Here is a 23,203-nt window from a genome sequence, read left to right as displayed (position 1 = left end):
ATTTAGCTCTGGCAAAGCACATCATCTCCACAGCAAAATGGAGAAATGCCACACAACAGATCCACTTAAGGGACTGAATTATTTGGGAATGTCAGTGAGGGGAAAAAAACTTGAGCCTTTAAAGGAATAATAAGGAACCTTAAGTAGAATATAATTTACCACCAAAACCCTATTGCCAATTAAACTAGATGGGAAAAAAGTGGAAGCATAGACTTAAGAAGAAACATACTTAGGTAGCATTGAGGAAAAATGCCCAGCTATGAATATCCACAAAAAGCAGGGCAAATCCAACCCAGACAAGTACTGCAGTCTATTCTTCAAAGCAACAGAAGGGTGAGTGACAAGTGTTATTCTGCAATTGTATTGGAGCTATTCAAAACAGGAGTGCTCACATCTGTAGAGAGCTAGAAACAAGTTGGGAGACCAAAATCAGTTTTCTTCTGAGCTCAAAAATTTTTTACCTCTTGTGAAGGCTTTGTATTCTTTACTTTCAAAGATCTAGCCTTAGACTCCCTCTCTCCACTCCAACTTGTACTAAATCCACAGCTGTTCACTTTCTGGTGAACTTTCTTCTGAGACGCTTGGAATATATAGTTTCAACTTTTTAAACCAAGCAGCAAACTTGAACATGCTGCAGGCTCCTCCTGAACAATCCCAGACACTGGCCAGTGCAGACAGATTCTGGGTTGTGAATGGGTTCCATTCCCAGGTCTGTTCACAAGTTAGAACATACTGCAGGAGAATACAAACTAGCCATATCTAAGTACAGGGAAACATTCCTATCAAACACCACAATGAATCAAATTTGCAAATCAGGGAACCTTGTACTAAATGCAACTCTTGCAGAGACAACATGATATCCAACCTGGCAGCTGTTATAGTGGAGAAATCAGAAGACTACATTTATTTTAAAACGAAATGATTAAGCTTGGACTTCCAGCAAAGGAATCCTTCTTTAATAAAGCGTTTGACATATCTCTTTTCTCTACCCAGACGTAGGTCATCTTAATAATTCAGAGGACTGGTGACCTTACCTAGCCTGGACACTTCATGCCTGCTGAAACAGTCCAATAAGTTACCCGTACCAAACCAAACGGGAATACTTTGAGACTACACCCAAAAGCCACTTTCTTAATTTGGGATACACAATAAGCATTGACCTTGCCAGCAACAAACACATCCAATGAGTGAACTTTAAAAGGTGCCATGAAAATACACGGAACAGCTACTCAAAATCCTCCATTTATTTTAGTCGTAAGATACATCCATCTTTTACATGTTTATGCACTCTTGGTGGCCCGAGTGCGCTTCTTCTTGACAACAACTGGCTTCTGGCTCCTTAGAATGGCACTGGCACGTCGAAGTGCAGCCTAAAAGAAAAACCCAAATTAGCAAGTTAGCTTACTTTCAATAAACTGTACCATCAAAACTTTCAGGACAATATTTTCACACATCTACATAAACAGCATAAGTGACTGTCAATGAGATTAAGAAGCAGTGGATCCATGAACAGATATGAAAGGCTGAAACCAAACACTGGGCAATCAGATTTGAGGGGGCATGAATTTAAAATTGAGGCAATCAAACTAGCAGTATAGGCTATTCAACTCTGAAACCAGAGGACTGGTGACCTTACCTATCCATCCAATATTGTTGTGACTGACCTCTTGCTCAATGCTCCCTTGAGACTTGTAAAAAAAAAATCTAAAATTGCATCACTTTCTTGAACATAGTAACTTGGCCTCCAATGCCTTCTGGAGGTAGGGAACTCCACAGCACATCACCCTTTGAAGGACTTTCTCTCATCTTCTTAAAATCACTTACCCTGTATTTTGAAACTGAGACATTCCTGGTTCTAGATTCACCAAGGAAAACGCCTTATCTGCATGTACTCTGTCCAGTCTTATTAGAATTTAATTTATTTCAATTAGACCTCCTCTCATCTTACAAACACTAGTGAATACAGGCCCATTTGGTGGAGAAAGACATCCAGATCCCGCTGTACATCCACACTTCCCAGTATATCACCATTTAAATAATTTTTTTGCACCAAAATGCAACACTTCATATTTAGCCACGTTGTGTGACATCTGCTATAGGGTTGCTCTCAACTTCTCTAAATCATTGCATCCTCATCACAGCGCTCAATCCTGTCTAGTTTTGTGGGATCAACAAATTTGGAAATGTTACATTTGGTTCCGTCATCCAGGTCAATTGTGAAGCATCAATTCTTGCAATACCTGACTAGTCACTGTCAGTCTGGGAATATAAGTGGATGTTTTTCTGGCAATGTTTCTTGTCTGTCAACCAATCATCAATCCATGACAATCTACTACCAGGTGCTTTAACTCTGTCCACTTTAGGATTGCTGAAAATTCAAGTACACTACATCCACTGCCTCGCTCTTAGCTTTTCTACTAGTTACATCCTCCAAAACCTTCAATAGATTTTTAACCTTGACCAACTTCTTGAAAATGCCATGCTAAAGATGAGAGCTGAGAAAACATCTCTGCAAAGTACTCAGTTTCTGACAAATTCCTTAATGCATTGTTTAAAAAAGTTTATAAGTTACAAGGTTACAGGAAAAGAGCAGATAAGGGAGAATAATCCAGAGGATTAAAATTATGCCAAACACATGGAATCAAACCGTCAATGTGTTCCAGAACAGATTTTTGCAAATTTAAACATTAAAATTCACTATTCTCAATTTTAAAAAATGAACTCAAGGAGGGGGCTTGGACAAACTCAGTTACAAGAAGTGTCTCATTTTCCAACAGGTCTCTCCTATATCAGCCAATCTACACCAAATTAGCAACGGCCAGAAAATGGCTAGTTGACAATAGAATAATTGGTTACTACGGCATGGCAACAAAGGCTGACGTGGAACTGTAATACCAAGACAATATTTTCAGTTGAAGGTCAGACAGGAAAACATTCTAACCAGTTCCTGCTTTAAGTGGAAAAAAGCCAAACAGTTGATACTGTAAAAAGTATAATCTTTTCATACCATGCGAAGGTCCTTTCGGTACTTGTTCTTGCGGATGATGTGTCGCAAACTGTTTAGGGTAGCGCGGCTATTCTTGTTGATGGTGATCTTTTCATAAGATGTTGCTGGTTTGCGTTGACCTGAGACCCCAAAAAGATAGCAATGTAAAATGACGTATCAAAAAGCAGTATGCAGGAGATCACATATCAGACAAACTTATACAGATAGTGCTAGTAACGAGGGTTTCTCGAACGAGAGGGAAGAAAAAAATGTCAGACTTCTATTCACTGGAATTTAGATGAGTGAGAGATCAACTCTTCGAGACAGAGAACGATTAAGAGGCTAGACATGGTAAATGCTAAGAGGATGTTTCCCCTCATGGGAAAATCTAGGACCAGAGGACTTATTCTCAGAATTAAGGGGCACCAATTTAATGGCGAGGTGAGTAATTTCTTTTGAGAGTTGACAGTCTTTGGTACTTCTTGCCAGACTGTGGGGGACAGAGTCCTTGTGTATATTTTAAACTATGGTAAGTCATCAAGTCAGTCAGGGAATGAAGGATTACAGGGAAAATGCAGGAAAGTAGACGAGCAGAGCAGGGTTGTAGGGCTGAATGAACTACTCCTGCCTGTACTTCTTGTGACCTTATATACAAGATTGCAATGATAAAAATAAAAACATATGGTCACAACCAGAGCAAATACCTAAAAAAAGACAGGGAAGACCAGCAATAATCTGACAGGTATCTGAAGTACAAACCAATCTAAACAGCAGAATTGCCAATGTTATCGTTTTAGTCAGTGAATCAGATCAACGTGATGGTGACGAGGTGGCAAGGAAAGAAAATGATAATGTTCCAACCAATCCCACACAACAAAGCAAAATAGGCTGGATGGGCATATCTGACAATGTGAAACCACAAAGAGGTGTCATTGCATAAATTAAAAACAGTGGGATCAACATGCTTACCTGCTCGCTTTTTCAGGACGACCACCACTCCTTTCCCATCAGCTGCAGGCTCTACACCCACAGTTCTGCGATGAATAAGTCCATTGTAACGGAAAGAGTTCCTGGACTTCAGATTGTTGGATTCCTATGTTGCAGGGACAGGACAGAGTCAAAGATTTAGGAAAAAGGAACACAAAAATCCACTTCAGTGCGACCCTGCACTAATGTAAACAAATTATCATAAATCCAAGATGAGGCAGCAGGTCCTGGTGGTTTAGAAGATCGTGAACAATGCACAGAACTACAAAGACCAAGGGAACAGATTAAAGATCCAATTCAACAGTGGAGTGTAATGCAAACAGTTATTATGCAGCAAGTACCAATGGACTGGAAGTATTACAAGAAGGGTGCTTTAAGTTAAAGCAGTTACTGAATAACAAGAAACTGATATCAAAAAGAAATAAGATTGCAAAGCCACAAGGATCAGGTGGGATTCTCAGGATCATCCAATTGGTCACTAGTACCACAAATGAGTAATTCGTCTGAATGAACTCAACAAATGTAAAAGTACAAGCATTTCAATTTCTACAGCACACACTTAACGGTGATCAATGCCTGCAGAATTATACTCGGACAAATCAGCAACCTGACAGAATTTAAACTCACACACAGAATGGCAGTCCCACAGCTAGCAAACAAAGCCAGCAACCAGAGAAAACATTTGACTCTGCATTTTTACTGCACAATTGGTCATCAGCAGTATCAACAGGGACAGCTGGTAAACAAGATTTTGAATCGTTGCCTTGATTACACCGAAGAAAAATCAAAGCCACCAGAATGGGACAAGAACAAACATCTCACACAAGTCACAACTATGACCCTGCCCTAACTCACTCACAGGAGCAAATACAGGCAATTACTGCTTTGATCCTCTACAGGATTCAGCCTCAAGCCCTGAAACGTTAAAAAAGGTTGACAAACTCAAAGCCTGTGGCAAAAAACCGTGCTCCAATAACGGCAGATGGAACGCAAAGGTCAAGCTTCAAACATGAAACTAATTTTAAAATTTCAGACGGTACTGCAAATACTCACGGTGCTGTAAACCTGATGGTTCCTTTTAATCAGAAAACTGGAGCAGTTCCGGATGATCATCCATTGAAGGTGAGTCGACATCTCCTCCTGGACACAGGGAGAGACAGATACTCAGTTCGATGTTCAGTAACATAGCAAAGCCCGGCCGCACAACAAACCCAGGGCCAGGGATCCCACCAAGAGGCGGCCACACGCAGCCAGGCCCAGGCCTCAGCCGCCCCATCGGGATGGAAGCGATAATGGCGGCCGGGTCAGGTCACGCCAGACTCGCGCCCGCTCAGCCACGAGCGAGACTTCAAGCGCGGCCTGTCCGGGAGCAACAGGCCGCGGTCCGGGCCTAGGCTCTCAGCTCCACGGCGAGGTCCTCAACCCCGCCTCCCCCACCCACTGAACACCCTCCTTTAGTCTGTGTCTCGCTCCCTCACAAACCTCTGCCCTCGCCGCCGCCGTCCGCAGAAAGAGCGAGTTCTCCCCACGCGTCGCCTTATCACAACCGCCCTCCGCCTGACCGGGACTACTTCCGGCTCCATTACTCATGGGCATCTCACAACGTCTCACCCCATCAAAATATTACCGCTTTGTTTACTTCTTTCAAAATTTAGACTCACTTGGTTTCTCAGATGAATCTCTGCCGAAGGAAGGCGTTCTTCATTTTCGGTATATTGTGTGGAACTATTTTGAATCCGCCGCGGGGTTGGGGAGTTCGAGGGTGTCCGCCAGGCGTCGGGGCGTGTACGTTACGATCAGCGGGCGACGCGTCGCGTGTGATGCGATCAGCGGGCGACGTGTTTCTGATTGCAGTTGTTGTTGTAGTGATTGTAATGGCCGGGTCGCAGCGGAAGTGTTTGTGATCGTGCGGCGGGTATTTTTATATCCACATTCGCTTCAGATTTCTTTCGTAAAGTAGGATTAAGAAATGTTGGAGATGGGGGGTCCGAGTTTCCATATTCTGCTTTGTGTCTGTGATATAATTGCGGGGAGTTGTTACAGCTTGTCTCCATCAGAAACATTCAACAGCTGGCAGTTTGATCTGAACTGTCACTTTCTGTCTGTCTGTCTGTCTGTCTCTCTCAGCCCAATACTGTCAGACCTGCTGAGTATTCCCAACATAATAAAATGTGAGGCTGGATGAACACAGCAGGCCAAGCAGCATCTCAGGAGCACAATTAGCTTTTGTGCTCCTGAGATGCTGCTTGGCCTGCTGTGTTCATTCAGCCTCACATTTTATTATCTTGGAATTCTCCAGCATCTGCAGTTCCCATTATCTCTGAGTATTCCCAACATTTCTGTTCTTACCCCGCAAGCTACAAGTTCACTGATTGTTCTCAAGGGAAACAAGCAACAAATATAACTGTCCATAAATCATTGATGAGATCAGTGAGCACTCAAACTGTTCTCAGGTGAGAAGGAATTAATAATTCGAGATTCTTTTTGTGACAGCGCTCTGAAATTGAAGAAGGCGTCCGGAACCCGACAGCAGGATAGGGCGACTTGGATGGGGAACTTCACACCTTTCTCAGCTTATTATCTAAAATTATTTCAATGGAGAAGCAATATTTGGAGCAACAGAATACACTAGGAGAAAAGCTTTATAATGCTATTGTCCCACGATATCCAGAAATGGCCATAAAACTTACAGGTACAGTTGTTTTAGTTTTATATTGGACTGTTGACAGAATGCAGAGCTGGGCTGAGAAATGGCAGATGGAGTTCAACCTGGATAAATGCGAAGTGATGCATTTTGGAAGGTCGAACTTAAATGGTGAATATAGGATTAAAGGCAGGATTCTCAGCAGTGTGGAGGAACAGAGGGATCTTGGAGTTCAAGTACATAACTCCCTCAAAGTTGCCACCCAGGTGGATAAGGTTGTTAAGAAAGCATATGGTGTTTTGGCTTTCATTAACAGGGGGATCGAGTTTAAGAGCCGCGAGGTTATGCTGAGCTCTACAAAACCCTGGTGAGACCACACTTGGAATATTGTGTCCAGTTCTGGTGGCCCTATTATAGGAAAGATGTGGAGGCTTTGGAGAGGGTGCAAGGGAGGTTTACTAGGACGCTGCCTGGACTGGAGGGCTTGTCTTATGAGGAGAGGTTGACTGAGCTCGGACTTTTCTCTCTGGAGAGAAGGAGGAAGAGAGGTGACCTGATCAAGGTGTACAAGGTAATGAGAGGCATGGATAGAGTTGATAGCCAGAGACTTTTCCCCAGGCCAGGATTGACTGCCACGAGGGGTCATAGTTTTAAGGTGTTAGGAGGAAGGTATAGAGGAGACGTCAGAGGGAGGTTCTTCACCCAGAGAGTTGTGAGCGCGTGGAATAGTTTACCAGTGGTGGTCGTGGAAGCAGAGTCATTAGTGACATTTAAGCGACTGCTGGACATGCACATGGACAGCAGTGAATTGAGGGGAATGTAGGTTAGGTTATTTTATTTTTGGATTAGGATTATTCCACGGCACAACATCGTGGGCTGAAGGGCCTGTACTGTGCTGTACTTTTCTATGTTCTGTGTTCTATGTTGTATGGGTTCCTGAGTGTAGTTTAGAGAAATGACCTATATGAACGTATCATATGCAAAATAGTAAAGTTTTGGATGATACCAGTAACATCGGGAAAGGAATCAGAATAATTTTGTATTCTTAGATGATCATCAGTAGATAAGCTATGTGTAGTTCCATTAAGCCTAAGAGCAAATATAACTTACATGGTACTGACTGGGAAATCTCCAGAAGCTATGGGGATAAATCAACAACCACTTAAAAAAATACAATACCCTGTTATATTGTCAGAAGACAGATTAGAAGTCAAGTAATTATATAGTTGTAAACAGCTTTGCGAAATTATACCACTTGAAAGGGGGACAGTACTAATCAGAAAGACAAATTTGATGGAAAGATCAATGAACAAAGATCAATAAATTTTAGATTTAAATACGTCAATTGATTTAGCATCAATTGCAATTGTAGAAGGGAGTTTTAAACTCATACCACATCTTGCATGCAGAAGTGTTTCCTAATTTCACTCCTGAAAACTCTAGTTCTAATTTTTAGACCAAGTCCCTACTCCTAAGCAAGTTAGGTTCTCTCTATATTCTGAAACCTTTAACATTTGATCAAGTCATCCCATCTAACCTTCTAAATTCAGGGGAATACATCCCTAGCTTGTGTCCTGGAAACAAAACTCCAAAGTAGTTTTTCTGAATTTTAAGATTATATACAGTTTAACAAATTGATTCAAATACTTATCCACTTGAACAGAAAGCTGAAGTACAAGGACCCATGTTAAAAATGAGGAAGTTGGATTGAGAAATATGTTTGGTTAATTTTTATTTTGCAAAAGTTATTGTGAGAGGCCACTGAAATGAATGGTGTAACATCAATCAAAAGGTAATTAAATGCTTTTGCAAAGAAACATAGAACTGAGGGATTGAAGAGTCAGTCAAAAGAAGATCAAAAAGATGAGCATAATAACTGTAAGATTTGTGTGAAATTTGTAACAAATGTAGATTCCGCTCACAATTTTAATCATTTAATTATCCTCATGGAAAATTCCTGTTGTTCATTGTAAAATAAATTTGTACTATTAATCTTCTCACTTCTTATTAATAATACATGATTATGAAACTAAATTACACTGACAGCTGTAAACATCTAATTTAAATGCATTAAAATACCATAAATTATGGACATATTTTACGTAAAAAGCTCAAAAGTCTTTTTATCTTGAGCCTCTTACAGGAATGCTGCTGGAGCTCCCAGTTCCTGTGCTGAATCAGATGATACAGGATGACACATTGCTGTCTGCTGGACTTCAAAAAGCATTCAGCACACTCCAGAATTCTACAGAGAAGTGTCAAAGCATAAATAAATGGTATTGAACATTTTGTTCTCAATATGACATTGTTTCTAACTATTTTCAATGTAGACAATACACTTATTTCACCTTTAATAAATCATGGTAGCCTTTTGAGTACCATTTTAATTTTAGAGTCTGGGATAGATTTATAGTAACATTCTCCATATGGCTATGGTGGTTGGGGGTACTGGAATGACTTTTTTTTGAAAAACTGGAATTTATGTAATCTTAAATTTAATGTGGCCTTTTAAGCTCAAAATGGCTAATGTTTTCTGTCTGTACTATGTTAATTTTGATGTTTGAGAAACAAACATTTTGTTTGACTTCTAGTCTGTTTAAAGGCGGGCAAGATGATATGGATTCTGATTCGACTGATTCATTAGGCGATCAATTGTATGACCTAGTGGACATCCATAATACTGGGCACAGTGAAAAAATAACAGGTACGTTAGTGTCATCTAAAAATGCCAAATTTAGAAACGTCTTTATAGGTGAAGTCACAGGTTTGTTGAGATTTTTCGTTGGACACTGTTGGAGCTTAATGTCAGTGCATGACAAGATTTCAGCTCACATTTGTTCTGGAATTGAGCAGTGATAATTTCTCACAGTGGCAAAGACATGTATCGGAAATGTTCTGCTCAGTAGTTCAGTTGCTAACACTTTTGAGTTGAGCTTCAAGCCCCAGTGCAGAAACTTGATTTTAGAAACCTAGTCTGACACCTGTATGCACCATTGGAGGTCCTGTTCTTCAGATGAGATGTTTAACAGAGGCCCTGCTGCTGTTCCACGTTGATGTAAAAGATCCTGCGGCACTATTTTGAAGAGGAGCAAGGGAGTTCTCCCAATGTCCTCATGAATATTTACCTTCTTTCCAACGCCAGGAAAACAAATGATCAGGCCATTGTCATCATGCTGTTTGTGTGAGGTTTTTATGTGCAATTGGCTGCTGCCTTTCTACATTACAAAAGTGACAACACGCAAAGCGCTTTTTTGACCATAAAGTGCTATGAGACATCCTGAGGCTGTGAAAAATGCTATATCAATGTTAGTTTATCCATCGGCCAGTACACCACACATGCAGTATGTGCCAGTGTCACTTTCCTGTTAATCATTTTCATAATGTTTGTAAGGTACTGGGGACTTAGTTATTTCTTAGTCTTGCCTGGTGAAGACCAAATTGGAACATGGTGCAGCAACAAATTATCTTGATTTCATGAAACACTGATGTTAAAGTTGGCAGTTTATTAATAGTTGTTACATTCCAGTTATCAACAGGATATGACATTATTTGCAAGTTTTTGCTTGGACTTCAGCACTATTTAAGAAACATTTGGTTTATAACTTTACAAACACAAGTTTTTTGTTTCTTGTAGTGTCACAACCTCAGGGCATTTTAAAGTACTGTGGAGTCACTGTTTGATGTAGGGAAATACAGCATGCAGAGAAATTAGAAATAAGTAGACTTTGATTGAAAGATAAACATTGACGAGGACATTAGGAGAGTTCCTTTTGGCTTCATGACTTAAATGCCTTAAGATTTCTGAGTGCACCTGAGAGGGCAGACAGAACTCCAATTTAATGACTCATCTGAATCACCTCTAAGTGAGTGCCTTGAACCCACAACTTTCTGACTCAGTGGTAAGAGTGCTACCACTGACATCTATGATAGTCAATATTAAACTCTTCATCCTTCTTCTAAAAGGATTGTGATGTAGCCCGGTGGTGTAAATATTGTTTAGTAATACCCAATTTCTGGTTGCTGAATTGGTTCTATTTGCAATGTTTATGTGTCATCATTCAAAATTAGGATTTGTATAAGCTTTCTTCAATGATCCAGTAATTCTGATTAAGGGAAGAGATTCACTCGTGGTGGTGGTGGTGGCGGGGGGAGGGGTTGCGTGCACGACTGGTGGTGGTGGAAGCATTGTCCAAAAATAAAAATAAGTAACAAGGGAAGAATCCTGACAAAACTCTTCCAAAAAGAAATAATGATGAATCTGTTAAACAATCATGTTTGAACAATTTTACTTTTGTGGTGAAGAGTCAACCAAATCCTCAAAGAATGTGTTATGGGGGACAAATTAAACTGCAGAGTTGGGCTGAAAGATGGCAAATGGAGTTTAATACGGATAAATGTGAGGTGATTCACTTTGGGAAGAATAATAGGAAGGCAGAATACTGGGTCAATGGAAAGATCCTTGGTAGTGTGGATGTGCAGAGGGATCTTGGTGTCCATGTATATAGATCCCTGAAAGTTGCCACCCAGGTTGATAGTGCTGTTAAGAAGGCTTACGGTGTGTTAGGTTTTATTGGTAGCGGGATTGAGTTCCAGAGCCGTGATGTCATGCTGCAACTGCACAAAACGCTAGTGCGGCTTCATTTGGAATATTGCGTACAGTTCTAGTTGCCCCGTTACAGGAAGGATGTGGAAGCATTGGAAAAGGTGCAGGTGAGATTTACCAGGATGTTGCCTGGTCTGGAGCGCAGGCCTATGATGAAAGGCTGAGGGACTTAGGTCTGTTCTCATTGGAGAGAAGGAGGCTAAGAGGGGATTTAATAGAGACATACAAGATGATCAGAGGATTAGGTAGGGTGGACAGTGAGAGTCTTTTTCCTAGGATGATGACTTCCGCTTGTACAAGGGGGCATAGCTACAAATTGAGGGGTGATAGATTTAAGACAGATGTCAGAGGCAGGTTCTTTACTCAGAGAGTGTTAAGGGCGTGGAATGCCCTGCCTGCCATTGTAGTTAACTCAGCCACATTAGGGGCATTTAAACAGCCCTTGGATAAGCATATGGATAATGATGTGATAGTGTAGGGAGAGGGGCTTAGATTAGTTCACAGGTCGGCACAACATCGAGGGCCAAAGGGCCTGTTCTGCATTGTATCGTTCTATGTTCTATGAACGCTAGCATTGACCAACTGCTTAAATAAGATAAATATTAACAAATAGTTTGAAGCTCAGATATTTGATCTAACTTTGTCACCTTCATATATGAAAGTGGAATTATAACATGCAATTTTGAATTGAGCAGACATTGTTGATACTTCATTTTTGTAGAGATGGTTGCAAAAGAAGTTGAAGTAGATGGTTAAATACAAATTACAATAACTCTAACTGTACTGTATGTGGGTTTATTTTTGTGCCTAACCAGGTATGTTACTGGAAATGGGACGTAAAGAAGTAAAGAAACTCATCAGTGACTGGGATCTGCTAGAACAAAAGATTCACACTGCACAGGAAGCACTGGAGCTGTATGTTTGTGTGGATTTATTTATGTTATTTGCAAATAGATTTAGAAAACTTTTACACAACACTTTACAGTTTAGCAATTGATTGACAAAATATCAACGTTGATGAATCAATTGTATGTCCCCACAATCTGCTGAACATAAAATCAGAGTAAGAAATAGACTACTGCATGAGTTGCTCTATAAGGAAGGGAAAAAGATTATTATTTTACTTAATAGTTTGCAAGGCTCTGAAGAGAAGGTTTGCTTTTCTGGAATTGGAATTGTTGTCAGCACATTAAAATTTATAACGGACTGCTCTGTTTTAGGGAGTGTAATGCAGTGTAAATACTTAACAATAGACTGGGCATGTTAATATAAAGTTTGGAGACGTTGCACAAATTCTTGTGGAAACAGTAATTTAAAAGTTCAAAGCTTTTCACTTTTTTTTAAAGAAAAACGCCAAATGAGAGGGAGTTGTCCAATAATTCAGATTTTGATGATGTGAAAGAGAAGCTAGGAGAGAAGATTTTTGAACAGGTCAAAAAGATCGATGCACAGAACTGCGCTTACATTACTGGTAAGGAGAATCTTATATCCTTTGAAGATATAAATTAATTTTTGAGAGGTGACAAATAAGTTGGGCAACAGGAAACCAATCCTACTGGTTGACATCTCCAAAACGCAACAGGATGTCATTGCCAAGAGTTATAAAGATTTGAAAATTTATTTTCTTGTCAGTCATGAGGTTTTCATCCAGGTTGGGGATTATTGATGTCACTTCTTAAAACAAAACCCCATCTTTTGTAAATAGCGTTACTTTCCAATATTATTATTCTTGGTCAGTTTAATTTGGCTTTTAGGTGCTTGAGAAATGGCAATGACTTACCAAATTAGAACATTCAACCTAGAATTCAGTCATGTTTTTTGACTTGGATAACTACTGCAGGAACTGTCTGTATTCTATGTTGATAGCCATTTGTGTTCATTTATTAAATGCCGTGTTTATAGAATCTGTATCCATCTTCAATAAAGTGTTATCATCAGTAATGAAGCTCTTTTGACTTTTAAATCAATTAAGAATTTTCCAAACTAATAAGTCTGTAGCAAAAACTAAAAAAAGACTGTAGATGCTGTGCACAAACAGAAACTGCTGGAAAAGCTGAGCATGTCTGGCAGCATCTGTGGGGAGAAATCAGAGTTAACATTTTGGGTCAAGTGACCCTTCCTAATAATTTTGTAGTTTTGGGCACAGTAATGTTCTTGAAAGGAATCAAGTTTATTACTAACTATTATGCCTACAATCTGTATTACCAGAGGGATAGAACTAAAATGGAAAGAAATGTCATAGAATTAGACAGATTACTGTTCATCAAGACCAAATCCATCTAAAAGAAAACTTTCTTGCTATCCTCCTTCAAGAAGTGGATGATGCTGACAAGGTTGCATTTATTGCCCATTACTACTAAATATGAGAAAGTGGTGATCAGCCTTTTTACAGCCGCTGGTGACTGAGTGACTTGCCAGGCCCCTTTGGTCAGCATTGAGTCAGCCACAAAATGTGTGTTTGTTCGTCACGTGTCTTCCAGGTACAGGTGGCAGGTCCTCTTCTCTGAAAGACAAGAGTTAATCATCAAAATAAAACAATAAAAATTACAGTGCTAAAGATCTGAATTGAAAACACGAATTGTTGGAGAAATTCAGCAGGTCTGGCAGCATCTGTAGAGAGAGAAACAGAGTTAACGTTTTGAGTCCAGTGACCCTTTTTATTGTTTTTCATGTGACAGAGCATTCTTCATGGTTGGAGGAACACAGCAGGCCAGGCAGCGTCGAGGAGCAGGAAAGCTGACGTTTCGGATCGGAAATCTTTCCTACACCTCTGATGCTGCCTGGCCTGCTGTGTTCCGCCAGCTCCACACTTTATCTCTGACTCCGGCATCTGCAGTTCTTCCTATCTCACTAGATTTTTGAAGTTTGGTTTCAAAAGCTGTCATGGTGGTCTTAAAATCTATTATGGGTTGCTAATCTGATACCCTGTTGCATTTGTTTTAGTATAACAAATGCGCATACAGAAGCTTTCAAAACTCTGTCACAATTGCATTTCCAGTCTCCACTCTTCACTTTTCTTTGTCAAGCTGGACTACATACAACTCATGGCAAACACGTAGGGACATTTGACCACCACCTCCAACCTGATAACAGAATGTGTGCAAGGCCCCACAACATTCTTATTGCTTCCGTTAGGCTGACAACATGACAACGTCTACACAGTCTGCGGGCTAAGTTGATAACTCACCATAGGGGAATTTGAAAGTAATGGTTGGAACTTTGGCGTGTACTGGTTTTTGAAGTAGCTCAGGTTTCCTGAGCAGTAAGCAATCAAGACCTTAAGTTAAGATGTTCTAAAATAACAAATGCACTGACTTTGACAAATTGGTTATTGTGTTGTGAGAATTTCCCCAGTGCATTTGTTCATCCCTGAATATTGCAGTGTGCTGTTACACCGAGGATTCTGGAGAAATTTAAAAAAGGAAAGAACTGCGGATGCTGTAAATCAGGAACAAAAGCAGAAGTTGCTGGAAAAGCCCAGCAGTTCTGGCAGCATCTGTGAAGGAATAAACAGAGTTAACATTTCGGGTCTGGTGACCCTTCCTCATTTCTGTTTCTATTTTTGGGGATAGACTGGTTACTAGTATCCACTACAAACCCACTGATTCCCTCAGCTACCTGGACTATACACACCCCACTTCCTGTGAAGACTCCATCCCATTCTCTCAGTTCCTCTATTTCTGTCTTATATGTTCAGAGAGGCCAACTTCGACTAGTGAGTCTCCGACATGTCCACCTTCTTCCTGAACCGAGGATTGCCCACCTCCGTTGTCGACAAGGCTGTCAACCGGGTCTGACCCATCCCCCGCACTTTTGCCCTCACCCTTCTTTTTGCTTTCGGAACAGCGATAGGGTTCTCCTTATCCTCACCACCATCCCACCAGCATCCACATCCAGAATGTGGTCTCCCCTACATTGGGGAAATGTAGCGTAGACTAGGTGACCTCGCATAAAAGACCCTGAACTACCTATAGCCTGCCACTCTAATGTACCACCCTGTTCCCTGACCAGCATGTGTGTCTCTGGCTTGCTGCAGTGTTCTAGTGAAACTCAGTGTAAGCTAGAAGAACAACACCTCATTTTCCACTTAGGGACTCTGCAGTCCTCCAGATTCAATATTGAGTTCAATACTTTTAGGGCCGAAACTCTTCCACGGCCCAGGCCCCTACTCCACACGCCGGGCCTTGTTACCATATAGCCTGCCATTACATACTGCCTATTATTAGTCACTTATAGTCCCCATTAACAACTATTCACCCTCCCAGCCTGATAATTATCTATCTCTTTGTCCGGACTCAAAATGTTAACTGTTTTTTTCCTTAGCTTTTCCAGCAACTTCTGTTTTTGTTCTGGGGGAATTTGCTGGTTTAAATTTAAGGAATTTGTAGTAGAAACAACCATTGTTAAGATGATGTTGTGCCCCAGACATCTATAACTTTGTTTATAAATGTATTTACTAAGTAGGATTGTGCTGCGTCTGTGGCAGAACATAGACAGTACAATCACCCTGCCATTTAAGTTTTTGATCTGTATGATTTGGCCGCTGCTGAATATCATGGTTTTGTCTAGTTGGCATGTCAGTAATAAATTAGACATAGCTTGAGATAACACTACCTCAAAGAAACATTAATATCTATCTAAATGGGATGAATAGCTAGTGTTTTTGCATAAATTCTTGTGATTTTTATAGATTGTAAAAATGAAATTATAATACAAAAACTCAACAAGTTTCTCAATCAAAATGATATGAGAGTTAATCATAGGAATTATTCCTCTTTAAAATGCTAACAAATTATTGTGTATTTGAATGGAAAATACTTCTTTAAAAAACAGTTTTCGTAACAAACAGGTTCAATTGAAAATTAACTAAGTGTCAATATAGTGTACCTGGACTTAATTTTCCTTAGAGTTGGAACACAAACAGCCTGTAGGAAATATTACTGTATACTGACAACAATTGGTTGAAGTTTGATTCTCAACTTTGATCCTCATTTTAAGTACATATTGTGTGTCTTTGGCACTGCAAAAATATTTTAGAATGTTTTGTTGTTCCAGCAATGCATGCCATTGATGTTGGGATGCAGTTTGTTATTTTAGGGGAATTACATCCTAAAAATTCTGTATATTAAATGGTTTGAGTGTGACAGGAACATCATGCCTTTTCTGGTTTTAGGAATGCTATTGGAACTAGATCCTTCAGCCATTCAGGTGCTTCTGACTGACAGGTTAGCACTACATGCTGCTGTTCAAAAAGCACAGGCAGTACTGTCCCAGTCAGCTACCCAGAATCCAGAATTGGTGAACGGTGAAGATGGAAGTGATCTGGACAGTGAAACTGAACAGCTCGGAGAAGAATTATATTGTTATATCAACAATACAAAATACAGTGAACATGCAAGCAGGATAACAGGTATGTGTAATTAAAAGTCCTATCCCTTATTATGTAGTGTTATATTCTGTATTTTTTTTTCTTTACATTTTCAATATCTTTGCCCTTTTGCAGTTTTGATGAAGTACTGCACTGAGCCCTTATGAGGCTATGCCTGCTGTTTCAGGTGGATGCCCAACTCTATGCCCTGGAGGAGTAGGGGAATTCTGCCTCTGTCCTAGCCACTATTTATCTCTCAACTAATATCACTAACAGATTATCAAAATACTTTGAAAATTGACTGAAACTAATTGGCACTAAACCAAAGTAGAGGTTTCTTATTCTGTATGATGAGTTCCGTATTATATTTCCAGAGTCTGGTCACATTTTCTTTGCTGAATAAAAACCAAAGGCTGGATCACTGATTCAGTCAGTTGTCTGCCTGTGGATTAGTCTGCTTTTGTCCTAGGCATGAATTCCTAGCAACGAATCGCTCCTGATTTTAAGGTATATGTCTGTTGTTGTGTAGTGCATTTAAAACAATACCAGATCCCAAGGCACTTTTTTAGTAGCATTATAAAAGAAAATTTGAAACTGAAGCACACAAGAAACAATAAGATGGACCAAAAAATGCTCATGAAATCATCGTTTTAATAAGTGCTGTAAAAGTAGGAGCAGAGGAAATGTTGGTTGCATTAAGAAGTAAAGGCTTGCGTGAGCATTTCATCAGCAGATAAATACAGGCAGAAACAAAGTTGAGCAGTGTTCTTGGGGTGGACATTGGTAATTATGTTGATAGTTTCAAAAGATCACATTGATATAAAAGCAGAACATGCTGAATGATCTCTGAGTATTATAGCATCTGTAAAGAGAGAAACAGGGTTAGTGTTTGATGTCTGACATGACCTCTTCGGAACAAACATAATACCTGGGTTGCAAGTAGCTTGGTACTGAAGACATTGTAAAATATTGTTCAGTGCATGTCTTAGCACATCCACTGTCATGGGCTGATAAATGGAAGCTCCATTCTGGCAATAGGCTTTGTTTGAATCACATTTCCAGAAGTTTGTGTCGTGGTCCTATTTGTCAGTTTCAGCAGTTTAATATAAATGATGATGATTTTGTTGTTTAAGAAACCCCTCCAAGTCCAAATAGTCAAAAATCTTAAAACATTTCAAGTTACAAAAGGAAAGCACTGCCTTAGGTCGGTGGTCATTGTCTTTTGGCTACAAATAACTTTTTCTTGCTTACTTTACAATCATGTAGGTACTAGTAAAAACATATTTATTTTCTTACACCACTGTGAAAATGGAGAAGTGTGCACTACTTGATAACTAGCACAGAACAAGTAGTTGTTGGCTTCACGTGTATATGTCAAAGGAACTGCAGAAGCACAAATGGCTGTAAAATGTCTTAGCTGATGGGATCACTAAAATGCCTATCATCATCAGCAGCAGAATCTATGACTTCATAAAAAGAAATAAATGCAAGTTTCTCTGGTTTTACACATATTTTGTAAACACAATCTCCTGGATGTTTGCCTTTTTCATATGGTGGTTCTGCAACGTTTACATTAGTTTGGATCCAAGCCATCAAATTAGTATTCTAGTGATTTGATTAGAACATATAGTCTTTACTAATGGCATTAATACTTCTGCAATCTTCTTTAGGAATGCTGCTCGAGATTCCACACAACCACTTAACAGAACTGCTGAAATCACCAGAAGAGTTAAATAAGAAGATTAAGACTGCAGCTTCAGCACTTGAAGATGACTGAAAATACTCTGTTAGAAACGTTGTAATTTCTAAACAAGTACAAGATTTACTTTCACAGTCAGATCAATTTATTTTGTTTTGAATGACTATTAATTTGAGAGATTAGCAAATTATAGGACAATTATGGCATATAAACTGATTGAATAGAGTGAAGAACTTTCAACAGTCTGCATTTGTAGAGCCAGAAAGGATCATTAAAAGGCAAGGCATTTATTTATTTACAATAATGCCTTGGATTTCCATAGTATGCCAGAAATAAGACTGTTTCCAACACCGTTTCTTTCCCCCTAAACAAAAGTTTTACTATTTAAATGATTAGAGGCAGAGTGACTATACTGCTTCTGAAAGACAATTGGCATAACTTTCATTTATAAGTTCTTTAAAATAATGTAACACCATTTCCTAAATTATAAAATCTTGTAATTCCTATACCAGTTACAGATTTTTAAAAATGCTATACAGAAAACAAGAGTACTTACCTCATGACTGCACTTTTGGTTGGGCAAAAAAACTGCACTTTCCCAGTAAGATTAATCTCCATACAATAAAATGTGTATTTAAAAAAAAAACATCCAAGGGGTTCTTATCCTTTGGAGCTGTTCTTCAACCATTTGCTTTCAAATTTGGTATAGGGATAGTATCACAGTCCTATTAAGGAAAAAATTACCAGAAGCATGAAATTTGATGGAAGAATCTTCAGTGATCCTAGGTTACTTGCAAATGGAGCAGATTTACATTTTAAGAAATGTAATACAGGAGACATTTTTAATTCAAATTTATATTGTGTTACCACAGCATGGCGGTGATTAATACCAGGTATTTATATAAAAGATGGGTTTACATGGATCAGTAATAGTTTATGGAACGTTGAGTAAGGGAAACTGGTAAGTATACTTCCTAGAGGATGATGTTGTTCCTGTCTGGGGGTATTTCATCTTCATTTGTCTCTGCTTCAGGTGTTTCTAGCCTAAGTAGCCCTTGCAACTGAGAATGTAGGGTAGCAATTAGCTGCCAGTCTCCATGGTAGTCAGAGAGAGAGACAAAAGAAAATGTTTTGATCCTCATTTTTAGCTTTGTGCTGTGATGCAGCTGCGTTTTGGTTATTTAAGTTGATAATGCAAGTCCAGATTGTTGTGAATGATCTAGATTATTTTGTATCATTCAGATATTTATTGGAATGTCATTGATTGCTTCTTCTGTTTAAAATGGGAAGAGGAGAAGGAGGCAGCTTGTCATTGTCAGACAGAATGTCAGATCCTAATACAAATGTTATAAATACACAGATGACATTTTGTTGGTTAAGTGCAAGTTACACCCCCAGTATATAGAGAATAACTAATTACATTGTTAATTCAGTTGCAGGATACCAAATGAAGAACGAACATTTTGAAAGTAGTTCCTTTGACTATTCATTGTTCCTGTAATAGACAGGACATATCAGTACTGTAGACTGTCGATCCAATGCAGCTCAGCTGAAAGATAGGAAAGCAGTTGTATGTTCACATTAAATTTGTATTTTTGAGTGCAATATTTCTTTGACTGAACTGACCAAATCAACTCATGATGGAGTTGTTTGCTTTTCTTAGTTGTAAGATAATTTAGGAGTTTAAAAATAACATTGAGTATTGAAATCTAGGCTGCGAAAATGAGTAAATATAAAATCAGGGTTTAAAAAAATTGGATGAGGTAATTCCACTATTCAAAAATAAGTGATTCATTTTGTTTTTATAAAAATGTAAGACCAACTTTTAAAAAGATTACTTCTAGTTCAAAATAATCTTAGTTCAGACAAATGGCATTTTGGAAATTAAAATAAAAACAAAATGCTGGAGCATCTATGGAGAAAGGAAGAGTTAACATTGAGTCCAATAGGACTTCTTCAGAACTTTATTCCACTATCTTCAAATGCTGCCAGATGTGAGTTATTCTGTTTTTATTTCAGATTTCTAGTTTGCATATTATTTTGCTTTCATTTTGGAAATTGTTGTTAGCTTAACTCTTAATTTGGGACATCTTGGCAATGATGCAGTAAACTAATAGTGGTAGTTAAATTAAGACATGATAAAAGTTCCAAAAAATATCGTAAAATTAAGATAATTGCTAGTGCTGTTGAAATATTCTTTACTTGGAATTATGTTTACATTTGTTGTTTTGCATTGAAGCTGATCATGGTTGTTCATATTGTACATTTCAGATTATTGTAAATAATCCACTGCAAAACGGTATCAAATATAAAGTATACTGAAAGTGAACATGTTTACAGGCTATGTTATCTCTCAATTTGCAGATAGGCAAGCTGGTCTGCACAACAATTTTTACGTGGTTTCTTGACAGCAAAGAGCTGAAATCTCCTTGCTGGCTTCATTTCCTTGCTTAAGTTTTAACTCGTCAAAAAGCTTTTTAAAAGTAAAATTGCATGTAAGCTATATCTGCCAACTTTAAGGCTTCTTCCAGTTATGCTTCAATGCCCTTTACTGGAATAGTTTTCCTTTCAATCCTCTCAAACTGAAATTGAGAGTGGCAAACATACTTTAGAATGGGAATCTATTAGATATGGAGCAACCAGGGTGGTTGGAACCTGCTATACAAGAATACAGGGGACTGCAGTGTGGTCTCTCAACATGCTCTGTTTGTGTCTGGAGGATAGCCTACTTTCGAACTAGATCAACACTTTATTTTTGTTAAAACAAAATCCACTGGAGAAACTCAGGTTTGGCAGCCTCAGTAGGGAGAAAAGCAGATTTAGTGCTTTGAATCCAGTGACAATTTGTCAGAATGGAACCTTTGTGTTTTGTTTACCTTTTCTTTTAAAATTGGTGGAGTGATTTTCATTATATGGTTTTTCACAGTACTGTACTTTATCATTTAAACATATGGGCATACGATTTACAATGGTACTTTTTATCATAGTCCAGAATCAGCAAGTAATACATTGCAAAACATCTAAAGCTTCTTGAATGCGATTTTATGATCAAAAAACGGCTGGACACACGTTCAGTGATGCTATAAAATGTATTTTGAAAAATAGATAACAGACTGAAGTCCATACATTCGAAAATGTACAGTAAGGCAGGCTTGTTTCACAATTTAAAAACTTCTACATCACAATCCTTTCCATAAAAACACAAACAAAGCAATTGAAAAAGAATCAATCATAAGGCCAAGGCAGTACCTTACAAACATCTCAGTACCAAGAAAGAAACATTATACAACAGCACAATACAATAATCACACAGCCTGCAGCAGGTCAGACTTTGACCTCAGAATTATTTACAAAATTGATTTTTACACACTACAATTATTACTGAACTAAGGAAATGTACAAGGTTTTCTTCTTTAAAAATTGAGGTCTGAAATGTTCCAACATTTCTGATGCTCTACATTATTTTAAAGTCATTAATTATTACAATCTTAAAACATCCTTTTAACTGTTCACTCTTTTTAAAATCCACAATGTTTCACCTGTACTGTTCCAACAGCTACGGTTTTTGACAAGTACTCATGGTTACATCTAACATTTTTGCATGCAGAAACAATTCTGCAACTCTGTGCAAAAAAGCCATTTCCAGACTAAAATAACACTCAAAGTTTTAGCAATTTAACCTGCAACTTAACAGGATACTTTACAAAATTATTTTCAATAGCTGCAAATGATGTTAATGAGTCAAATGTTTGAGGAATACAGTAAACTTCTTCACTGGAAAATTTGATCACAGCTGTATTAACTAAAATTAGTTATTTCCATTTGTTGGTGGAGCTTCGGAAGGTTGGATCTGCTTGAAGAAGAAAAATAAATTTACTGTCGAGATGATTTTGTAAGAACTATGAAATTACAACTGTGAAATTTATACAATATGCCATCGCAGCTATCACAATATAATTTCACAAACATTCAGAACTTAGATAAATGATGCATTCAACACCACAAGATTAAAATTTAGTTGCTTTGACTGATTCGCTGTCATGCAAAACAAAGTATTTTAAAAGAGAGTAGACTGTTAGCAGAAATGTCTAAAAACAATTGCATCAATAACATTACTAACCTAAACAGGAATTTAACCTTTGACATCCTTCCCCCTAGCTTGGATGAATATGAACAAGAGATTTGAGGTTTATGCAAAACTTCCTCTGAATACGATCCAACAGTTAAATATATGGATGTGTACCACTATCATTCCATGGGCAAACCAGTCCTTGCATAGAATTATTTCCATATTCTTATAAAGACATACAGGCATCAACTGGTACTTTTTGTAAAACATTGATTAATACGAACTTTTTTTTTCCAGGCTTCACACAAATTTCCTTGCTCAAAATACACTTCACATTGGCTTCAGTCCCTCAGGTGGAAGGAATCACAACAGGAAAATGCTTGATGGTTTTTTTTTAAACCAGGCATCATCGAGGTTGGGATGACTAATTTGAGAATGTTAGAAGCTCTGCAGAATCTTTCTGAATTGTGCTACTCTACTGCACTGAGCCAGAATTCACAGCTTACTGCTCTACACTGGATTTAACATATTTCTTCAGTAAATTTGGACCAATGTGCAAATCAGTCAGCGACTTGTGACAAGGGCAAAATAACATTTGAATTGCAAGTACCATGAGTTGCTGGCTGACTAACGGCACTCTACTTTCATGAAATATCGCAACTGGAATCTGTCCTTAATTTTCATGAAGTTTCTGTATCTGCATGTTAAATAGACTGTTTAAACTTGCCAGACTTACAGCCATGATACTAGCTAATGATTGCCAATCAGTCTCTCCTTCCCAGAGATGAACAATTAAAACGAAGAGTCTTGTTTCCAGGCACAGAATAGTTGATTTTAAAATAAAATA

The 23,203-nt window shown here is 38.6% G+C and overlaps 3 protein-coding genes across 12 annotated transcripts in view; 1 reads left to right on the top strand and 2 right to left on the bottom strand.

The window, feature by feature from the left end:
* Nucleotides 1-1,226: 1,226 nt before the first annotated feature.
* On the bottom strand, nucleotides 1,227-5,738 carry rpl28 (ribosomal protein L28). Of its 2 annotated transcripts, none has more exons than XM_048559094.2 (5): nucleotides 5,635-5,738; nucleotides 5,027-5,113; nucleotides 3,956-4,079; nucleotides 3,008-3,126; nucleotides 1,227-1,370 (listed from the first exon to the last, which is right to left on the bottom strand). In XM_048559094.2, exons 2-5 carry the CDS (start codon nucleotides 5,105-5,107, stop codon nucleotides 1,281-1,283), a joined length of 414 nt encoding a protein of 137 aa, XP_048415051.1. In that variant the 5' UTR covers nucleotides 5,108-5,113; nucleotides 5,635-5,738; the 3' UTR covers nucleotides 1,227-1,280. The 2 variants fall into 2 exon arrangements, with proteins under 2 accessions (XP_048415051.1, XP_048415050.1); XM_048559093.2 differs by lacking the exon at nucleotides 5,635-5,738 and adding an exon at nucleotides 5,456-5,551.
* Nucleotides 5,739-5,752: 14 nt separating this feature from the next.
* LOC125465490 (uncharacterized) lies at nucleotides 5,753-20,609 on the top strand. 2 transcript variants are annotated; one of them, XM_048559091.2, is made up of 8 exons: nucleotides 5,753-5,888; nucleotides 6,467-6,665; nucleotides 8,761-8,893; nucleotides 9,209-9,321; nucleotides 12,036-12,135; nucleotides 12,567-12,691; nucleotides 16,394-16,630; nucleotides 18,259-20,609. In XM_048559091.2, exons 2-8 carry the CDS (start codon nucleotides 6,569-6,571, stop codon nucleotides 18,363-18,365), a joined length of 912 nt encoding a protein of 303 aa, XP_048415048.2. In that variant the 5' UTR covers nucleotides 5,753-5,888; nucleotides 6,467-6,568; the 3' UTR covers nucleotides 18,366-20,609. The 2 variants fall into 2 exon arrangements, with proteins under 2 accessions (XP_048415048.2, XP_048415049.2); XM_048559092.2 differs by lacking the exon at nucleotides 5,753-5,888 and having other exon boundaries at nucleotides 6,571-6,665; nucleotides 8,751-8,893.
* A 755-nt stretch (nucleotides 20,610-21,364) lies between these two features.
* LOC125465489 (myomegalin) overlaps nucleotides 21,365-23,203 on the bottom strand; it is a 134,206-nt gene continuing 132,367 nt past the window's right edge. For 2 of the 8 annotated variants that reach the window (XM_048559087.2, XM_048559082.2), the window contains one exon: nucleotides 21,365-22,140. In XM_048559087.2, the coding sequence (XP_048415044.2) occupies nucleotides 22,100-22,140 (41 nt within the window). In that variant the 3' untranslated portion in view covers nucleotides 21,365-22,099. The remainder of the gene's footprint in view (nucleotides 22,141-23,203) is intronic. The other 6 variants (XM_048559083.2, XM_048559085.2, XM_048559084.2 and 3 more) reach the window with 3 other exon arrangements.

The sequence above is a fragment of the Stegostoma tigrinum genome, chromosome 29, assembly GCF_030684315.1.
Source record: "Stegostoma tigrinum isolate sSteTig4 chromosome 29, sSteTig4.hap1, whole genome shotgun sequence".
NCBI lineage: Eukaryota > Metazoa > Chordata > Chondrichthyes > Orectolobiformes > Stegostomatidae > Stegostoma > Stegostoma tigrinum.
Note: the sequence above shows the minus strand (reverse complement) of the source record. Positions and strands in the feature narration are given on the sequence as shown.

Coding starts and splice junctions, on each gene's coding strand:
- rpl28 (XM_048559094.2), bottom strand. CDS start 5,107: ATGTCGACTCACCTTCAATGGATGATCATCCGGAACTGCTCCAGTTTT. Junction 4,080..5,026: donor ACCATCAGGTTTACAGCACC/GTGAGTATTTGC, acceptor CCTGCAACATAG/GAATCCAACAATCTGAAGTC. Junction 3,127..3,955: donor CGTCCTGAAAAAGCGAGCAG/GTAAGCATGTTG, acceptor TTGGGGTCTCAG/GTCAACGCAAACCAGCAACA.
- LOC125465490 (XM_048559091.2), top strand. CDS start 6,569: ATGGAGAAGCAATATTTGGAGCAACAGAATACACTAGGAGAAAAGCTT. Junction 9,322..12,035: donor GCACAGTGAAAAAATAACAG/GTACGTTAGTGT, acceptor GTGCCTAACCAG/GTATGTTACTGGAAATGGGA. Junction 12,692..16,393: donor GAACTGCGCTTACATTACTG/GTAAGGAGAATC, acceptor TTCTGGTTTTAG/GAATGCTATTGGAACTAGAT.